The 18795-nt window shown below is 48.0% G+C and overlaps 3 protein-coding genes across 13 annotated transcripts; all 3 read left to right on the forward strand.

Moving 5' to 3' along the window:
• The first annotated feature begins 839 nt into the window (after positions 1–839).
• Positions 840–2114, forward strand: LOC125512125 (ethylene-responsive transcription factor 3). The gene has a single exon (XM_048677202.1). It carries the CDS (start codon positions 1112–1114, stop codon positions 1733–1735), a length of 624 nt encoding a protein of 207 aa, XP_048533159.1. The 5' UTR covers positions 840–1111; the 3' UTR covers positions 1736–2114.
• Positions 2115–2175: 61 nt separating this feature from the next.
• Positions 2176–9977, forward strand: LOC125512124 (extensin-like). 11 transcript variants are annotated; one of them, XM_048677198.1, is made up of 7 exons: positions 2176–2428; positions 3534–3584; positions 3779–3804; positions 3926–4095; positions 6078–6301; positions 8784–9638; positions 9781–9977. In XM_048677198.1, exons 5-7 carry the CDS (start codon positions 6143–6145, stop codon positions 9814–9816), a joined length of 1050 nt encoding a protein of 349 aa, XP_048533155.1. In that variant the 5' UTR covers positions 2176–2428; positions 3534–3584; positions 3779–3804; positions 3926–4095; positions 6078–6142; the 3' UTR covers positions 9817–9977. The 11 variants fall into 11 exon arrangements, with proteins under 11 accessions (XP_048533155.1, XP_048533147.1, XP_048533146.1 ...); XM_048677190.1 differs by having other exon boundaries at positions 3534–3640; positions 3779–4119; XM_048677189.1 differs by having other exon boundaries at positions 3534–3640; positions 3779–4095.
• Positions 9978–16830: 6853 nt separating this feature from the next.
• On the forward strand, positions 16831–17656 carry LOC125517631 (RING-H2 finger protein ATL3-like). The gene has a single exon (XM_048682837.1). The coding sequence runs from the start codon at positions 16997–16999 to the stop codon at positions 17600–17602; it is 606 nt and encodes a 201-aa protein (XP_048538794.1). The 5' UTR covers positions 16831–16996; the 3' UTR covers positions 17603–17656.
• Positions 17657–18795: the final 1139 nt, after the last annotated feature.

Raw genomic sequence — 18795 nt, forward strand, 5'->3', positions numbered from 1 at the left:
AACAAAAGTATATACATAAGGTCCTTTCACATCTTCAAAATTTTGAGTAGTAATGATTTTTCAATGCGAGGGCATCAAAATATTCAGAACATGACGCTTCATAATTATTTGTGGTGTCAAGTGCATTCAACCGCACACAAAGTGGCAATAACACCACAACAAAGATTATAATTTTAGCTATCAGAAAGAGCATGCATAGATAACTCATAATTATCCCTGGCGCTAAACCGAAGATAAATGTTGCATGTAAGAACACGAAGTTCATGCATGCTGATAGCGAGGCGGCATTTAGGTTGCACATAAGAATATAGTAGGATAATAGGTGACGGTTCATGGTAAACGAGATGGTGAATATCGGAGAGTCCTGATGTGTTGGCTTTAAGAATGAATCATTTGTACAATGTTTGCAATGATGAGGAAGAGACAAGGGATAGAGGATCATCCTGCCTCATCGCATTGCGCCGGATATCAAATTGCCCGAGACGTTGTTCAAACGCCTTTTAAAGACAAATCCTATGACGTCACAAGGATAGGAGAGTCAAATTTAACTTTGGCATTTAGGGAGCTAATTTGGATGAATTTCGAGCCAAAAACACGAGACTATTCGTCAAATATTTGCTTAACCTAGGAAACTTTATTTTTTGAGAAACAACCAAGGAAACAAATCTTCAAATCAAAGAAATAAAAGGGAAGTTTATAAAAAGAGGGAAGAAAAGAAGAGGCCCAAAAGCAGCCCATAGAGGCATTGACACAGCCGTTTGAAATGAAAGGAAAAAGTCGGAAGAAGAAAGAGGAGAAAAGAAAAGGCGAAACCTCTCCCGCGAGACCGAGAAGAAAAAGCCGGCAGGGCGGGCTGGTGGTGGTGGGAGGCGCGCGCGGGTGGGGTGGGCGTCGTGGGCGGTGGCAGCACAAACAAGCAAACCTTCCAATTTACTCCTCCCCACCTTCCCATCCTCCTCCACCTCCTCCTTCCCCCCTTCCCCAAATCTCAAAATTCCCGATTCCCGTCTCAACGAGCCCTCCTGCGCCGTACCAAAGCTCACGAGCACACGCCACGTGATTCCGATCCCGCTAGAGGAATCCCGAGGCTCGGCTCGGCTCTGTCGCCGGCATGCGGCGGGGCGGCGGCGCTGCGACGGCCGTTGCGGCTGCGGCGGAGGCGGAGGGGGACGCGGGGGCGCGGTTCCGCGGCGTGCGGAAGCGGCCGTGGGGCCGGTACGCGGCGGAGATCCGCGACCCGGCCAAGAAGGCGCGGGTATGGCTCGGCACCTTCGACTCCGCCGAGGACGCCGCCCGCGCCTACGACGCCGCTGCGCGCATGCTGCGCGGGCCCAAGGCCAAGACCAACTTCCCCCTCTCCCTTCCCCACCACCGCCAACTGCCGCCCAGCTACTCGCCCTACCCCATCGCCGCCGCCGCCGCTGTCCCGACGTCGGTCGCCGCGGCGGCGGCCAGGCCAGCCTGCAGCAGCCTGAGCTCCACCGTCGAGTCCTTCGGCGGCCCGCGGGCGCGGCCGGTGCTCCCGCCGCGGCCTCCGCCGCCGCCGATCCTCGACGGCGACTGCCATAGCGACTGCGGGTCCTCGGCCTCGGTGGTGGACGACGACTGCGCGGACGCCGCCGCCTCGCCGTCCTGCGGTCTCCTGCTCCCGTTCGACCTCAACCTGCCCCCGGAGTTTGGCGGCGTTGCATGTAACGACGACGACGAGCTGAAGCTGACGGCGCTGCGGCTCTGAAGTCAGAACCACCCGGTGGTGGTTAGAGAAAAAGGATAAGGAGAAAAATATTTGGTTCTTCCCTTCTCTCCATAGCCAGCACGATCCACCTCCACGCTGTTGTTGCTGTTGCTGTTTACGTGATCTGATGATGATTAATATGGCCTGATCTACGAATCGGCCTGCTTGTTGCCGCTGGTAGCGGTGATTATTGCCGACTACCGCCGGCAGCTCGCCGTGGTTGTTGTAATATAGCAACATTTTACTTGCTTCCTCTTGTGTGGAAGTAGACACCTAAAGTAACTTATTTTCTTTTGTAGCCACATGTGTTACTGTTACTCATTTAGGCTCATTTGCTTCGAATTGAGAACAATGGAAAACAAAGTTTTGTTTATGAGAATGATACTGGGTGCTTAAATGCTAGAAAATTCGAGCTAAAAGTTGTTGTGTTAGAGGGATGACCTTGATCTTAATTTCAACCTTGGTACAACCTTCTACCTGAATACCCCCATTATTCTTCGAGTACTGTAAATAGACTAACCTTACTATGGTTCTCATAATGCTTATGTTGCTAACATGTGATTTATTCTGACATGTAGTTTTGGTTCTTAAATCAAGTCTCACACTGATGTAGATGTCTGTCATAGAACGAAGAGAAGTTTACTTTGGCTGCTCAAGATGATGGGATGTTTGTCCTATTCTAATTCATATAAAGTAAGTTCACAAACTAATTTGTTGTGGACACCTTCAGCTATGATTAATGCATCTGGCATAATTTAGGCTGAATCATTAGCATGTATAATTGGGCATACTCCTGAGCTGAAATCAACAGACAACACAACTGATCATGATGACACAAGATGCTAACAAGATTAGTTCTGACAATTAGCAAAGTTATATGCTAACAGCAAACTGTTATCGAGTAACATGAAAGTAAAAGGATTTTGAATATACTCTTGTATCCGTAGATTTTTCGTTTCTGTTTGATGTATGCTAACGAGATTATATTCGATTGCTAATTGGTTGTGAGGCCTACCCAAAAACCTCACATTTCTTGGCAGTTGCATATGGCTGGCGCAGCAATGGTGATCTACTGATCCTATTATGTATATCTTGTTACATTCATGTGAACAAATATCTATCTACTTAGAGCGTTATTTGTAATTGAAGGATAGAAGGAACTTTTATTAGCTTAAGCCTACCCACAAACCTCACATTTCTTGCAACTTCCATATGGCTGGCGCAGCAATGGTGATCCACCGATCCTATTATGTATATCTTTGTTACATTCATATGAGCATACATCTATCTACTCAGGGCTTTATTTATAATTAGAGAATAGAAGGAACTTTTATTAGCTTAATAATCACATTGTCTTTGTTGTACAGTAATTTATTTGTATGTGGTGACAGAGTTCCACATGAATAGTATTTTGACTACCGTATTACATGCATAGCACTCTGTGATATTATCATTAGGATAAGTTGATTTTGTTATGGAAGACATCTGGAACTCCACGTTCTTCTGGATATTCCAGTTTCCTGTTTTTTGCATCCATCAGGACAAATTGGATGACCATTCAGATGGTAAATTTATGATAGCAGGTGCATTGGGTTTGCCTATGAATATGTGCTTGGATACATGCAAGAATGCACTGCATCCTTTCCCTTAGTAACCGTGTTGATGTTTTAGTTGACGTGGAATTTTTTCCGGGTGTCTTCTAGGAAACATGCTCTGCAATTTTTTATCATAATATATCTGATTATGCAAGCGGTTGATTGTTATTCACAAATAATTTTCATGCTATTCTCCTAAGCAGCAGTGACGGACCATGGCGCGCCGCACTCAAGCAATGTTGCTCAGTTGCTAAGTATGTGCTTCTGGTCTTTCTCCAGTCATATACTTTCTACAGTTGATGCTTATAAGGTGGATTGAAATTCCTTATCGTGCTATTAGTTTGGCAAATTCTATGGTATCATGAAATTTACATTATTACGTGTTGTCATGCGATTTGGCCTTGTCGCATGTCGCATCACGTCTTTAAAGTACTGTATTTATGAACAGGCATTAAGAAAATAATTCAGAATCATGTGAGACACCTCCTGATATGTGCAACATTATATGGTTATTACTCCTATATCGGAAGCTTTGGGGTTCCAATGGCAAAATATTTACAGTGCACTGTCATTCCTTCATGTTTGGTACATTCAGCAAGGGATACTTACCTAACCAACCTCAAGTATTGGAGAAAGGTGATGTTTTGAAGTCAGCAGCTTCGTGAATTACTCTAACCAAGTAGCAGTGCCAGCAACAAAGCAGTGGACATCTGTTGCATCTTGGGAGTGATCTGTGCTGGACAGCAGGGTTTGGAGCCAACTAAGGTACATGTGGGATGTTGCCAATTTGTGAGTGCTTCTTTCCTAGCTGTCAACAATTGCACAAAGGCTATTTATTTTTAGTTGTGAACACGGTACTCTAATATGCTAACGCTGTTGAGCGATGTTTAATTCTCTAAAAATGGGGTGTCGTTAGGAATATAGTATCTGGAGATATCGTTGGATTGATTTGCTTATTTGCTATACTGTTAGTACTTCGCAGCACAATCCCCTGTTAGCCGGACTGCCACAATATACTTTAGGACATCAGGGCGCATCCTGATATCACTGACATTCTAGCAGGCACACTGCTAGTTACAATGGTAGCCAGAACTATTTTTTACTGCCAGATTCAAGTTCACTTATAACCAATTCTAGGAGGACGGCGAAAACCTTCAGACAATCAATTTCCTAACATCTTGTTGTTAACTACAAACAACCGAACAACCAAAAACCGTTACCTTGAACCATCTCTCTTGTGGCAGGAGTACCTATCGGGAGGAGGACCGGATGCATAACAAGAAAAGAAAGAATAGTAGTGGTGCATGCGTGCAAACAATCTATAGAACCGAGCTCTTGTAAAGCTGAGTGTTCCTACGCTCAAAGCCCATATCTCAGATGCATGCCCATTGGAATAGCCCATCACCAGGATGAAATTATTCATTTAGTGCAGTTCCCCTTTCCTCTCTTATTCCAACTTCACATCCTAACCACCAAAAGGAAGGGAGAAGCAAACTCGACCTGGTGTCTTTTGATCATTTTATTGATGCGATTTTCAGTGAAAGCGGAGATACGGCAAGTGTGAAGAGTAAACTATTGCCCTATATGTCTCTATCCTAAATTAACACTTGATGAGGATTACTCAAGCAAAGTATACCATGTCATTCTCATTTTCTCATATCAGTTTCTATTTGATTGTAGAATTAAGGAAAAAAGTGCAATGTAGAATATCTGGTAGGCTATAATTAAAAACCAAAATTTCATACTGTTGCCGAGTTACTGTTGATGCGATGAATATGATGTTATTCCCTTGGGATTAAGTTTCTTGAGAAAACACTAAAAATCCGGTGACCTCTGTATCTGGCTCATCTCAATCTTGTCACTCAGAAGACTTGTAAATTTGTAATAATTATTATTTGGATCATGCTTGATACTCCACAGTAATTTTGCTCAGAGGCTCTGGGTTATCCATACATATTACTTCTCACCCCGTGCAAATTTCTTGGGTGCATGTGCTCACATGCCTGCTCTTATTTTCTCTTGGGGGCATCTACGTTCTCTCTCCAATCTAAATCTCTCGGGGCATGCAATGATTGCTGGTCTCACATGCATCTTATTTGTGTATAATTTGATCTACTACTATTGTTGATGGCACTTGTTCTACTACTATTAGTTTGTACTCCCTCCGTTTTTATTTACTCCGCATATTAGCTTTGGTCAAAGTCAAAACTTTGTAAATTTTGACGAAGTTTATAGACAAAAATGTTAACATATACAATAACAAATCAATACCATTATATTCATTATTGAATACACTTTCACATCATATAGATTTGCTATTGTAAATGTTCATATTTTCTCTATAGATTTGGTCAAACTTTATGAAGTTTGACTTTAGTCAAATCTAATGCAGAGTAAATAAAAACGGAGAGAGTAGTACTTTGATTTCCATGTTCATTGTTGTCGAACGATGCCCGCCATGTTATTTCAAAATACGTTAGATCTATTTTTTATTCCAAAACGTAAAGTTAGCAGCTGGTAGTACTACTTGATAGCCACCAAAGGTGCCCCAAATTTTGCGCGCACAGCAGCACCATTTCCCGTGATAATATGTACGCTTGTGCAGGGTTAGCGGGCACTACTAACTAATATTGACCTCTTATCGCAGCATCTGCTCCGACATTGCTGCCATTAATCTACAAAAATGGTGATCTTTTGATTAGATTCTTTCTTCTTGACTAAATTATTGGTCTGCTCCTTTGTTTCAGCTGCCCCCAGATCCTGCGCGCTCGGTGTCTGCTGATGAGCATGCAAGGCAAGGGTCTCCCATGTGATGTGCCTGATGCCGCGCACAATTCCGTGTGCTAATCGGCTGACAGAGACGGTGGCGATCGTGCTTGTGGATTGCAGGGCTGGACTCGTTTCTGGGCGCAATAAAGCTTTGGTCATGGCGCCGTTTCCAGCCCATGTTGAGGTTCTCGGTGCCCCCGCGGTGCGTCTTTCTTCTCTCCATCGTCCGTCTCTCCCTTTCCGATTGGGTCGCCATTAATGCATCAGCTGTTTGATGAAATGTGAGCCAGCTAATCGCGGGCCTCTGCACGCTGTGCTGGCTGCAGTTTTGCTGTGCCGAAAGGGGTACCGCTCTGTTGCTTACTTTGTTTGTACATAAATTTCTCGACGGTTCGTTTACGTCTTCCTTTATTTCTGCTTGTTTGTTATGCACCGGTGCTTAGTGCATCTATAGCTGGACTGGGCAAATTTGGCACCCAAACGTCACGAAAGCGTCTGGTCTGTGTCCGGACATATCCGTTTTGACTCCCTATTTGTCCATCCACGTTGTGATTAGTGAAGGAAAGAGAGAAAGAAAAAATAAATAAATAAAGAAAAAGATGCTCCTTGGTGGGGCCAAATCCTATCTAGCGGACACAGTACCACTGACCGGACACGGACGACACTTTTCATAGTCATCTCATATATGAGGGACACAGTACCACTGACCGGACACACCTGACACTTTTCATAGTCATCTCATATATGAGGAGGGCGGAGGCTTTGAGGGGTATGGTTGTGTTAACTTTTTTTTCTTTCTCTTGTCCCGTCAGTGGTCTTGTATCCGCTGGTTAATTTAAGGAGTCCGGCTGTAGATGCTCTTGTCAATACGCTGGAAGTATGATGCGTGTTGTGGAGAAGCGTTTGTTGAAGCTTAGGTGTGTCTTGAGGAAGTTCTGATCTATCTAATTCTTGCCCCCATTCGTCCTTTCTCCACAGTAGTAAGCAAGCTACGGTTGGTCTGAGTGATCAATTCCATCTACCACAAACTTGTTGCTGTTATGTCCAGCTCATATGGTACTAAACAAAACATAGAAGCCAGAACAGATTTGGTCGACAACAGATACGATGTCAGCTGCGAACCTGAAAGAAAATTCTCTGAGGAACAACGCAACAGAGATCCTACAATAACAAAGTAAATGGCGTATGGGTAGATGATTGCGATTTGTTTTCCTGCCTTGACCAGGTCAACCCATTTGAGGAAGGATGGTATAATGACAACTTGGCGAGAAGGATTCATTTAAGAAGCGGCCATGGCCGCAACAACCACCGTCCTCTCCCCTCCCCTGTGGTTAAGTTAGGTGGGAGATTAGGTTTTTAAGCTTTGAGCTGTTCCTTTGGCTCCATCCTCCTTTCCAGTCCATAAAAAGCACAGCACATTCCAACTGCCACCTTGCTCCGCCGCGTTCCGTCGCCTCACAGCTGTGTGTGCTGCCCCGTGAACTCTTCTGTTCCGTTGTGCGCTTCCCTTTAATTAGGCCGCTGTCAGCTCCAGCAGGCTTCTGAAACTCCAATCATAAGAACCACCCTGCCCCTTCCATCGCTCCTGCCTGCCTCCCTTCCGGCTCTCTCTCTCCTCCTCGTTTCCTCTCGTCAATTGTGATCGAGAGGGCAGCGATAGAGAAGAAGGGCGGGGAGGAGAAACAAGGATCGCCCAAGAGGTTCTTTCTGATCAGTTCATCGCCAGGCATCATCATCGTCATCATCATCATTATTTCTTAATGGCCGTGAGTACCTATCTCACTACGTTCACATCTCCTCTTTTGTGGTTACCGATGCTTTACTACTGTCTACTCAGTGCATGCATGCACGCATGATTTCGACACTGTTATGGCCGATTGATCATGCATTTGTTTTGTTTTTATAATTTTGGCTCATGATTGCTGCGTCTGCGTAATGGTTTCTCTATATATTTTTCAAGCACTCTGTAGTACACGTATGGCCGTATGGAATTGACCATGGTTGGGTGGGTGTGGAACGATGATGGATCATGGGGCGGTGCCGCCGTCCCCATGTGCGAGCATCAAGTTGGCAACACATGGTTATTGTTAGGCAGCGGCAGCAGACAAGGAGTTAGGGCTCACGGATCTGGGCATGATATGGAGGGCTCCGGCACATGGCATGCTCCGTCCTCAGATCCATCCAACATGATCGCTCTCATCCTCGAGCACAAGGATTCTTCAGAATGGGGAAAAGGAGGCCGAGCTTTTGCTTTGCTTGGGATGGACGATTGAGTGTTTAGAATTAGACGTCCAAGCCACTCCTCTCTCTCATGCCTACTATCCGGTGCATTTGGCACTGCCCGGTCTAGTTTGGTGTTCATTACCCGCTAGCTAGCTGTCGTTGGGTTTGACATATCTGTAATGTGACAGCTGACGACGCGAGCAGCAGCACCAGCATGGTGTTGGTTTTGCTTTCCGACGACGTGTACGTTGGCTGGCCTTAGCTGGGAGCTTGCTGACATACATACGTGCCATACCTAATTTTTCCTCCTCATCTTTAAGCGCCGCTAATTACAACCTGGAACTTATTAAGGTTCGACCTGGTCTGAATTTTTAAGCAACGAGAAAATGTCTAAAGAAACAGCTCAGGACTTTGTAAAATTATATGTCGCGTTTTAAAGATTTGGCGTGGTGCGTGTGCAGGGGAAAGGGCCGGTGGTTCCCAAGTTCGGCTCTTGGGACGCCGAGAACATCGGCTACACCGTCTTCTTCGAGAAGGTGCGCGAGAACAAGGCCGCGCCCGTGCCGGGCACGGCGGCGCCGGCGCCAGCGCCCAGGGGGCACGACGACCAAGAGTTCGACCCGTATGAGTACTACGAGAACCTCAGCCGGAACGTGCCCTTGCGCCCGCCCAGCTCGCACGGGCACCAGACGCCGGCGCAGCATTACGACCACCTCGGCGGTAACGTGCCATCGCGCCCGCCGAGCTCGCACGGCCACGGCCACCCGTCGCCGGCGCAGCACTACCCCCCGCAGCACGGCCACGGGGGCTACCACCGGCGGAACGGGAGCAACGGCAGCAGCGCCGCGTCCGAGGTCAGCAGCCGCGCCAGCAAGTTCTCGCCGCCCAGGCCGTACCAGCCGCGGTACGGCAACAACGGCGGCAGCTACCACCAGCCCCAGCAGCAGCAGCAGCAGGCCGCCGCCGCGTACGCCGCCTCGGTGCCGAGGCACCACCAGCAAGCGGCACCGGCGCCGAGGGTCGCCGCGTCCCCGCCGGCGAACGAGCGGCGCCCGGGCCAGGGCGCGCCACCGCAGGCCCGTGCCGCCAAGGCCCCGTCGGCCGTGCCCAAGTTCGGCGTTTGGGACGAGCAGAACGCGAACGCGGCGGCGCAGGGCTTCACGGTGCAGTTCGAGAAGGTGAAGCGGCACCGGGAGGTCGCCAAGGCCGCCGCGCCGGACGTGCCGCCGGTCGCGAAGCGGCAGCTCTCGCCGGACCGGGTGGCGCCCACGTGGGGCCACCCGCGAAGGAAGCCCAAGAAATCCTTCCTGTCCAAGGTACGTACGCGTGTACCTACACAGTTTGACGCCGGCGTTGTGTACAGTTTGACGCGACGCTGTACTATTTCACGTTCACCGCATTTTTTTTTGAACTACTGTTCACCGCATTTTTGACTCACTGTAAAATTGTTTTGTGCAGGTCTATGGGTGCCTGTTCCCAGTGGTCAGACAGTGACGGGGCAGCTGGTTCATCTTATATACTCCTATGTTTTTCTGGAAGGAACCCTGTAGTGTATACAGTATTTCATTTGTTCATTCGTTGTTCGTTATGAGTAATATATATACTCCTTGGTATTAATAAATCATGGCAAGATAAAAGCACTTGGCGTATACGTATTTGACGTGCCAAACTCTGTGTATCCAGTGTGTATCGGTGTACGCATTTGAGACTTCCAAACGCGTAGCACGTGTGAAAGTAATTGCATCTATAGCCGACTTCACAAATTCGACCTCTATACGTGCGCCGAAACACCCGGACACGTCTGCGAACGCATCTGAATGGACCGGACACGTCTGCGAACGCATCTGAATGGACCCTTATATTTCGTTTTCGACATTCACATATCTCACATTCGGATTCTTAAATCCATACACGTTGATCATACAAGTCGATGTCGCACGTAAATAATAAATGTTGATACCGAACATAAATAGTGTTTACATAAAATTTATTTTAAGTGCACAACTCAAACATTAGCTCTTCGGTTTCTATTGTGGGTTCACGTATGCTTCACAAGATCATTAAGTAGTTGCGCGTGCACTTGATGATCTCAAAAATTTTGATGCATCCACAGAAAGTTCATCGGCTGAGTTGCATCTTGGTCTTTCGGGATTTCAACTTGTTCTCCAGATGCTTCAAACTAATTGGTCTGGCCTACACCATCACCCTCATCCTCGACAATTATAATATGCAGAATAACACATGTCACCAGTTGGCACAAAGTTTCCTATTCCCACACCATTGCAGTGCCACACACAATTCCCCAACGAGTTTGAAGCACACCAAATGCCTTCTCCACATCCTTCCTAGTCGCTTCCTGCATTGTTGCAAAGCGGCTCTGTTTATTGCCATGCGGTTCGGATACGGTTTTCACAAACGTCGCCCACTAAGGATAGATACCATCCGTAAGATAATATCCCATGTGAAGGAAATATGCCCTAGAGGCAATAATAAAGTTGTTATTTATATTTCCTTATATCATGATAAATGTTTATTATTCATGCTAGAATTGTATTAACCGGAAACTTGTTACATGTGTGAATACATAGACAAACAGAGTGTCACTAGTATGCCTCTACATTGACTATCTCGTTAATCAAAGATGGTTAAGTTTCCTAACCATAGACATGAGTTGTCATTTGATGAACGGGATCACATCATTAGAGAATGATGTGATTGACTTGACCCATTCGTTAGCTTAGCACTATGATCGTTTAGTTTATTGACATTGCTTTCTCCGTAACTTATACATGTTCCTATGACTATGAGATTATGCAACTCCCGAATACCGGAGGAACACTTAATGTGCTATCAAACGTCACAACGTAACTGAGTGATTATAAAGATGCTCTACAGGTGTCTCCGATGGTGTTTGTTGAGTTGGCATAGATCGAGATTAGGATTTGTCACTCCAATTGTCGGATAGGTATCTCTAGGCCCTCTCGGTAATGCACATCACTATAAGCCTTGCAAGTAATGTGACTAATGAGTTAGTTGCGGGATGTTGCATTACGAAACGAGTAAAGAAACTTGCCGGTAACGAGATTGAACTAGGTATGATGATATCGACGATCGAATCTCGGGAAGTAACATACCGATGACAAAGGGAACAAACGTATGTTGTTATGCGGTTTGACCGGTAAAGATCTTCGTAGAGTATGTAGGAATCAATATGATCATCCAGGTTCCGATATTGGTTATTGACCGAAGATGAGTCTCGGTCATGTCTACATAGTTCTCGAACCCGTAGGGTCCGCACGCTTAACGTTTGATGATGATATGTATTATGAGTTATGTGATTCGATGTACCGAAGATAGTTCGGAGTCCCGAATATGATCACGGACATGACGAGGAGTCTCCAAATGGTCGAGACATAAAGATTGATATATTGGAAGGCTATGTTTGGACATCGGAAAGGTTTCGGATAGGTACGGGCATTTTCCGGAGTACCAGGGGTTAGCAGAACCCCCGAGGAGTTAATGGGCCTTAATGGGCCATGGTGGGAGAAAGGAGGAGGCGGCCAAGTGGGAGGCGCGCGCCCCCCAAGCCCAATCCGAATTGGGAGGGGGGCCGGCCCCCCTTTCCTTCTCTCCCTCTCCCTCTTCCTAATTCTCCTACTCCAACTAGGGAAGGGGGGAAACCTACTCCTACTAGGAGTAGGAATCTCCCCCTTGGGGCGTGCCATAGGAGGCCGGCCCTCCCCTCCTCCCCTTCTTTATATACGGGGGAGGGGGGCACCCCATAGACACACAAGTTGATCTCTTAGCTGTGTGCGGTGCCCCCTCCACAGATTTTCACCTCGGTCATATTGTCGTAGTGCTTAGGCGAAGCCCTGCGTCGGTAACTTCATCATCACCGTCAACACGCCGTCATGCTGATGAAACTCTCCCTCGGCCTCAGCTGGATCTGGAGTTCGAGGGACATCACTGAGCTGAACGTGTGCAGATCGCGGAGGTGCTGTGCGTTCGGTACTTGATCAGTTGGATCGCGAAGACGTTCGGCTACATCAACCGCGTTACTTAACGCTTCCGCTTTCGATCTACGAGGGTACGTGGACACACTCCCCCCTCTCGTTGCTATGCATCCCTAGATATATCTTGCGTGATCATAGAATTTTTTTTGAAATACTGCGTTCTCCAACACCATGTTCTAGTGTCGGCCGTTGACGGTGTAGTTGCATGACGGTCTGGGGGTGGATTTGGCGCAATTTGCGGTGTGGTCGGACTGTCAGGTCCGACGTGGCGAGCGTGTCCATATCCGTCCGATATTTCAGCTGGATATAAGGTGTGCCGGTCAACTGGGGCGTTTGAGGCCCGTTTGAGGCGTCGATTTGGTTGAAATTTCATGAGCGGATAGTGACCGGGCGGCCCACTCACGCGTATGATATGGGTTTGAGGTGCCCGACTGTAGATGCTCTAATAGAACTAACGTAATTTGATGCGTATGGATAAAAGACTGTGATTGTTCTTTGTTTGGAGCATTACACAAACCATACTAAGGCATCCATTTTATTGCCATTAATTTTTTCATTGTTTGCTTAACTGGTTTTTGTATAACAAATATCGGCTGAAGTGAATTCTCTCATGGATAAATATTTTTGAAATGGGTATATTTATCCAAAATACTTGTTGAAATGAGTATCTTTATTATGTCCAGACACTTGCTTAAATGAGTTCTTTTATGCCTTAGAGCATCTCCAACTGACACGCGATAGGGTAACACGCCAAAACTTTTTTTACAGCGTCGAAATAGTGTTTTAGCGCGCGGGGGAGGGTGGTTGCTTTTCCAGGCGCTGCAAAATTTAGCGCGCCGATGTAGCGCTTCACCAGGCGCGGTAAAATCTAGCGCGTGCTCAGCCTGCGCTTGGCAAATATGAAACACCACATACTAATTTTACAGTACGAAACAAGATGATCGCAAACATTAAAAAATATGCAAAATCATGAGTTAAGCAACATAGCATAGTTCAAATTCATGGCATAGTTCAAAATCACCAAACCACAAGCAAGTTCATGACAAACAAGTTCACACAAACGAATGAAACATCAACAATCATGCCCCATATTCTTCCTCCTCTTCTTCATCCGCTTCTTCCTCCTCTTCGTCCTTGAAAACTCGGACGGTTTTGGCACTACCTTCAAAGGCATCATGCGAAGGCATGTGAGGCACACCGGAAGCCATGCGTCCACCCATGTCATCCGGAGGTGCTCCCATGCCTCTCATGAGAGACTCAAAACCCATGCCTCCCATGGTAGCTCCCAAGGCACCCATGCTTCTCGTAGGTGTTCTCATGCCTATCATGCCGCCCATGGCACCCAGGGCTCACATGCTTGTTCCCATACCTCCCATGGTAGCTCTCATACCTCCCAAGCCTCCGATGGTAGCTCCCATGCCTCCCATGCATCCCATGCCCATCAATCTTTTTTGGACCAAGACTTGATCACGACAAAGATTGATGTACTCCTTTTGTCTATCATCGAGGTTAGATGTGTTCATGAAGAACAAGTACTTCTCATATTCCAATAATCATTCTTTGCGTTTCTTTGTCACCCGAGTCAATTGCACAAAACTACTACATTTGCGGCTAGGTTTGCAGAAAACCACCAAGTCACTAATCCGTTGCAAAACCACTGCTTTTTCACTAAACCTCTTGCAAAAAGCACTAATCATCTACTTTGGCTCGTCTAAGCGTGTTTATGACATATGGGACCAAATCGTCAGAGCCGACTTGGCAAAAAAAAGATTCTTCTCCAATCTCTTTACATACAGACCCCTCGATCAAAAAATAAAAACGCAATCGAATCCCGTCGTCTCTCTGGATGGAATGCACGGGGAGCCAAAGGAGGCCGCCGGGAGCTCGTCCTTGAAGCCACGACGGCGCACTTTGCCTGTCGTCCGTCGGGATGTTGTGGCCGCTCGGCGCCGTGGATGGGGCCCAACCTCCATGCGCTTCGGCTCCCGGCGCCGGCGGCTCCGCCCATCTCCGGTGCCTCTTCCAGGCCCGCAGGAGAGCCCAGCCGCCCTGTCAGCACGCGCCATCTAGCCTCGCGCCGCTCCGCCCGGGCTTCCCCGCAGCTCGCTGCCGCCAGTTCGTCGGTGCATCGGGCACCACCGCCGCCCCCTCTCCCTCTCCAATTCCGCTGTCTCTCTCCCTTCTCCAACATTGTCGCCTGCCACCGCGCCAGGGCCTCGCCGGCCGGCGACGAGACCTTCCCGTCCGTGCCCGCACTGGGCGAGACGCCGCCCACCCTAGGGGACACCCTGTAGAGCCGACGAGTGGACGGTGCCAGAGGAAGAGGTCCACAAATCGACAGCGGTCGGAGCTGGGCCACCATGGTGTCATCCTCGCCAGAGGAGGAGCCGTGGCTGCAGCACCTCCCCTCGACGGATCCCGTCGCAACCCAGCTCAACAACGACGGATCTGAGCGGAAGGACGAGGCCAACATCGGGAGGAGTTGATTGCGTTTCTTTTCAGATTTCAGGGGTGTGTGTGTGAAATTTTTGCCAAGTTAGCTCTGACGATCTGGCCCCATTTGTCATAAATACGCTTAGACGAGCCAAAGTGGATGATCAGTGCTTTTTGCAAAAGGTTTAGTGAAAAAGCAGTGATTTTTGCAACGGATTAGCAACTTGGTGGTTTTCTGCAAACCTAGTCGTAAATGTGGTAGTTTTGTGCAATTGACTCTTGGCACCCCTAGGACATCAAGGTTCTTCCATTTCTCTTCATCCTTCAACACTTCGTAGCAATGGGGCAACACAAATGCTCTTCCTTTTTTAATACCTATGACATATCTATAAAGGGTTGTTAGGAGAACATGAAATAAATCCTAGGGTTGGTTTTGGATTTTATTGCTAATTACTAATCTACCATGCATATTTGGTTGAAAATCCTTGTATTGCAACGAAGTTCAAAGCTTTGGAGAACGCTCGAAAGATGTTGTGGGTTGCTAGGTGTTTGAAGCATACATTTCCCGAAGCCGGAGATTGAAGATTGATTGCATGTGTGGTGTTTGACTATGGGTTGTATGGACTTATTCTTTTGGTTACAACCAAACATTGAACTATGGGTTGTATAACTATGAGTTGTATGGACTCATGATTCATATGGAATGTTGAACTCTGACATGAAATGAAGTTCAAGTTTTGTTCATCTTATGGAGTTACTATTTTAATATGTAGTAATATGATGTCGAAGTTTTGTGGCAACTACTTTTTAGGATGCATATGGACTTGTGAGAATAAAAGAACAACATGTCAAATTGAAGGGAAAGCACCGAAGATTAAGAGATCTTCCTCCTCCTCTCGCTGTGGACACTAAGGCCACACCTCTCAGACGCTTCACACTAGGATCAACTTGAGCATGGAGCCAAGCAGACGAAGCCAATCCGCCACTGCCCTCGCTGCTCAAGCTCGCATGAGCGTTGGATCTGCTCACAAGATGGAGTCCACCATGCAACATATTGGGGCGAGGGGGATTGGCTGGACAAAGCACATAGAATTCTGGAGGAAGGTGATGGAACGAGTCGTAGCTGCACCACGAGCCAGAGGGAGGTGCATTTTGCACTGCCACACAATGAACCTCACCGCAGCTTAAACGCACGACTGGGCCATCATCATCACCACATGATGGTCAAATCATACATCTGCGTCCAGCCCCAACAAAACCGACCGGAAGGTTCAGAAAACCTAGTCCAACAAGAGGAACAAAGGATCGAACACCTTGAAGCAAGGCGACGAAGATGTACCTCCCAGACCTAGCACCGCCCGCAAAAAGAACATCATCCACATTGAAGATGGACTTGGGAGGAGGTTTGTTTCCGAGCACCGTCGCCACCACATCCATGGCTCGGGTGCTGGATGACTCGACAATCCTAGCTACAAGGAGAACCCCAAATTACGACTACAACTACACGTACTCCTAGATCCGCGCCACCCCTCCCCTGAATTCGTCGAGTCCAGGTGGAGGAGAGGGGAGGCTGGCGATGCGATGGGGGAGGTGGAGAGGCAAGTAGCTTTTTCCTTTTTCTTTTCTCAGGAGCGAAACAAGGAAGACCTAGTGGAGTCTAAACAAAATTTCCACATGTGACAACTACTCCCGGCATTACAATTAAATGCCACACGACGCCATCAACACCACCACACAGTGGTCTAAGCATAGATCCATGTTCACCCCCAACAAAAGTCGGTTGGATGGTTTGAAAAACCACTTCTCCGACTCCATGTCTCCATCGAAGCCGGGTGGAGGAGAGAGGAGCCTCGCGATGCAACGGGGGAGGTGGAGAGGCGAGTATCTTTTTGTTGCTCCTAAGGAGCGAAGCAAGGAAGACGTGGAGTGTGAACGAAATTTTCATTTGTGACAACTAGTCGCGCATTTTACAACTACAAGACGCATACTCCTACAAAACAACAGTAACAACATCACTAGATCCAACCTTAACAATGTCAATTAACGTGCTGAACTTCATCGTTTACATCTGCCAGCTATGCCGCGCATAGTACAATGACGCGCGCTGAGATGTCGAAGCGGCTTAATTGCTATTTATGTCGATTCTCACACGTTAATTATTTTCCTCCCGGTTTAAGTTCACACCAATCCAAGAGTTGAAGCGGAGTGTACGGTACTAGGGGAGGCGCATGTCCGTCCAGGGGAGGCGCGCTTCCTGCTACGACTGGTGCAGCGACTTCACGTGCGCGCACGCCATCTTCGCCAGCGGGTTCGTCACCGCGCCGGTCGCCATCGTGCACTTCGTCAAGCGGCCCTACTCCGGCGCCACCATCTTGTTCGCAGCGTTCGCCGCGTTCTGCACCGCCGTCAGCCTCATCCTCTGCTGCAAGTTCTACGCCGAGCTCAAGCGGCCGCCCTGGCCCCGGTGGCTGTCGTCGGCGTCCGCCGAAGCGCGCCATCTTGAACAGCAGGACGGCCGAGAGACGGAGGTGTCGTCGCACGAGCTGCAGCTTCGCCACCCTGAGCAGGCCGTGATGGGGCGCGAGCGCGACGACCTGCGAACCGCTCTCGTCCCGAGCTACGAGCACCCGGGGGGCGCCGCCGAGTGCGCGGTGTGCCTCGGCGAAGTGGAGAAGGGGGAGGCGGTGCGGCGGATGCCGGTGTGCTTGCACGTGTTCCACACCGAGTGCATCGACCGGTGGCTGCGCTCGCACGCTACGTGCCCTATTTGCCGGTGCAGCGTGTTCACCCCGCTGGAACGGCCACCGGAAGTAGTGTTGAACGTCGAGTTGTGAATTGTGATGCGAATCTTTTTTTGAAAGATCCAGCTTAGCTGGCATTGATTGATTTAGAAAAGAGCATATGGAAGACAAGGTTTGATCAAGCGATTAGAGGGAAAATAAGGAAAGAGATACAACAGAGGACGGGCCTTTGGCCTGCAGCTCCTAGTAAAGAAAACCGTAAGCGGTTATCTCACATCCAGATCCCCAAAGGGGGGCTCAAATGATTTTGCTCCGGCAAGCCGCCAGTGCTCCATCATGCGTCGAATGGCATCAATGACGTCCTTCAAAACAGCTTTCTTCGATCTGAAGGTGCAATTATTTCTTTCCATCCAAATTGCCCAGGTGGTAGCCATGATCATAGTCTTCACGCCCCTCCTGTTTTCTGCTCTTATTACGTTTAGAATGGTCGTAACTGCCGAGGGTGTGCATCCCTGATCTTGTAGAGGCGGGGCGAGCGACGAACATCCATTCCATTCTGCCACCTTTGCCCAGGTTGCTTGTGTGAACGGGCAGTTCCAGAAGAGATGTACGAAGGACTCAAGGTTTTTGAGACAAAACTGACAGAAATATGGATTTGGCCATCGTCGACGTTGCAGACGGTCGTTACACCAAACTCTATCGTGATGAATCAGCCAGAAGAAGATTTTGATCTTGCCCGGAGCCCACACCTTCCAAATGACCGATTTCATTCCATTGTTTGGCAGCTTTTTGAAATGGGCATTGTAGGCAGAGCTTGTGGAGTAGGATCCCTTTTCATTTTCTGTCCAAGAGATCACATCTTCCCGTTGCTCATTGCTCAGTCCTCCATGCTCTCTGATCATGCTCAGTCCTCCATGCTCTCCTGATGCAAATCGGTGGCCGTGTAGCTAGCTTCAAAGGGAATTCCCCTTGCCAAAGCGTGCGCGCACGCACACACAAAACAAAACCAGTTTTTTTGAAACTTTTGAATTTAAATGGTAAATGTATAGTTAAATACAGTGGCAACATTCACAGAACATATAATCAGAGATGCTTTAAATATCGACATGTCTCAGATGGTCATGGGTTTGAGTATCATTGAACTTATGACTTTAAGGACAAATGACGGGTACATAGGACAGCTCTCCTGACGACGTGCACTTGCATCTGGACCCGAGCCCACACATCAGTGACGCCATGTCAGACGGCAGTATGTCAGAGGATCCGCTTTCATAGGACCTAATCAC

The sequence above is a fragment of the Triticum urartu genome, chromosome 6, assembly GCF_003073215.2.
Source record: "Triticum urartu cultivar G1812 chromosome 6, Tu2.1, whole genome shotgun sequence".
Taxonomy (NCBI): domain Eukaryota; kingdom Viridiplantae; phylum Streptophyta; class Magnoliopsida; order Poales; family Poaceae; genus Triticum; species Triticum urartu.

Bases quoted from the DNA above. Each gene is read 5' to 3' on its own strand.
- LOC125517631 (XM_048682837.1), top strand. From the start codon at position 16,997: ATGTCCGTCCAGGGGAGGCGCGCTTCCTGCTACGACTGGTGCAGCGAC.
- LOC125512124 (XM_048677190.1), top strand. From the start codon at position 6,143: ATGTGCCTGATGCCGCGCACAATTCCGTGTGCTAATCGGCTGACAGAG. The intron at 6,302-8,783 runs GTGCGTCTTTCT...GTGCGTGTGCAG, and splicing joins AGGTTCTCGGTGCCCCCGCG to GGGAAAGGGCCGGTGGTTCC. The intron at 9,639-9,780 runs GTACGTACGCGT...TGTTTTGTGCAG, and splicing joins AGAAATCCTTCCTGTCCAAG to GTCTATGGGTGCCTGTTCCC.
- LOC125512125 (XM_048677202.1), top strand. From the start codon at position 1,112: ATGCGGCGGGGCGGCGGCGCTGCGACGGCCGTTGCGGCTGCGGCGGAG.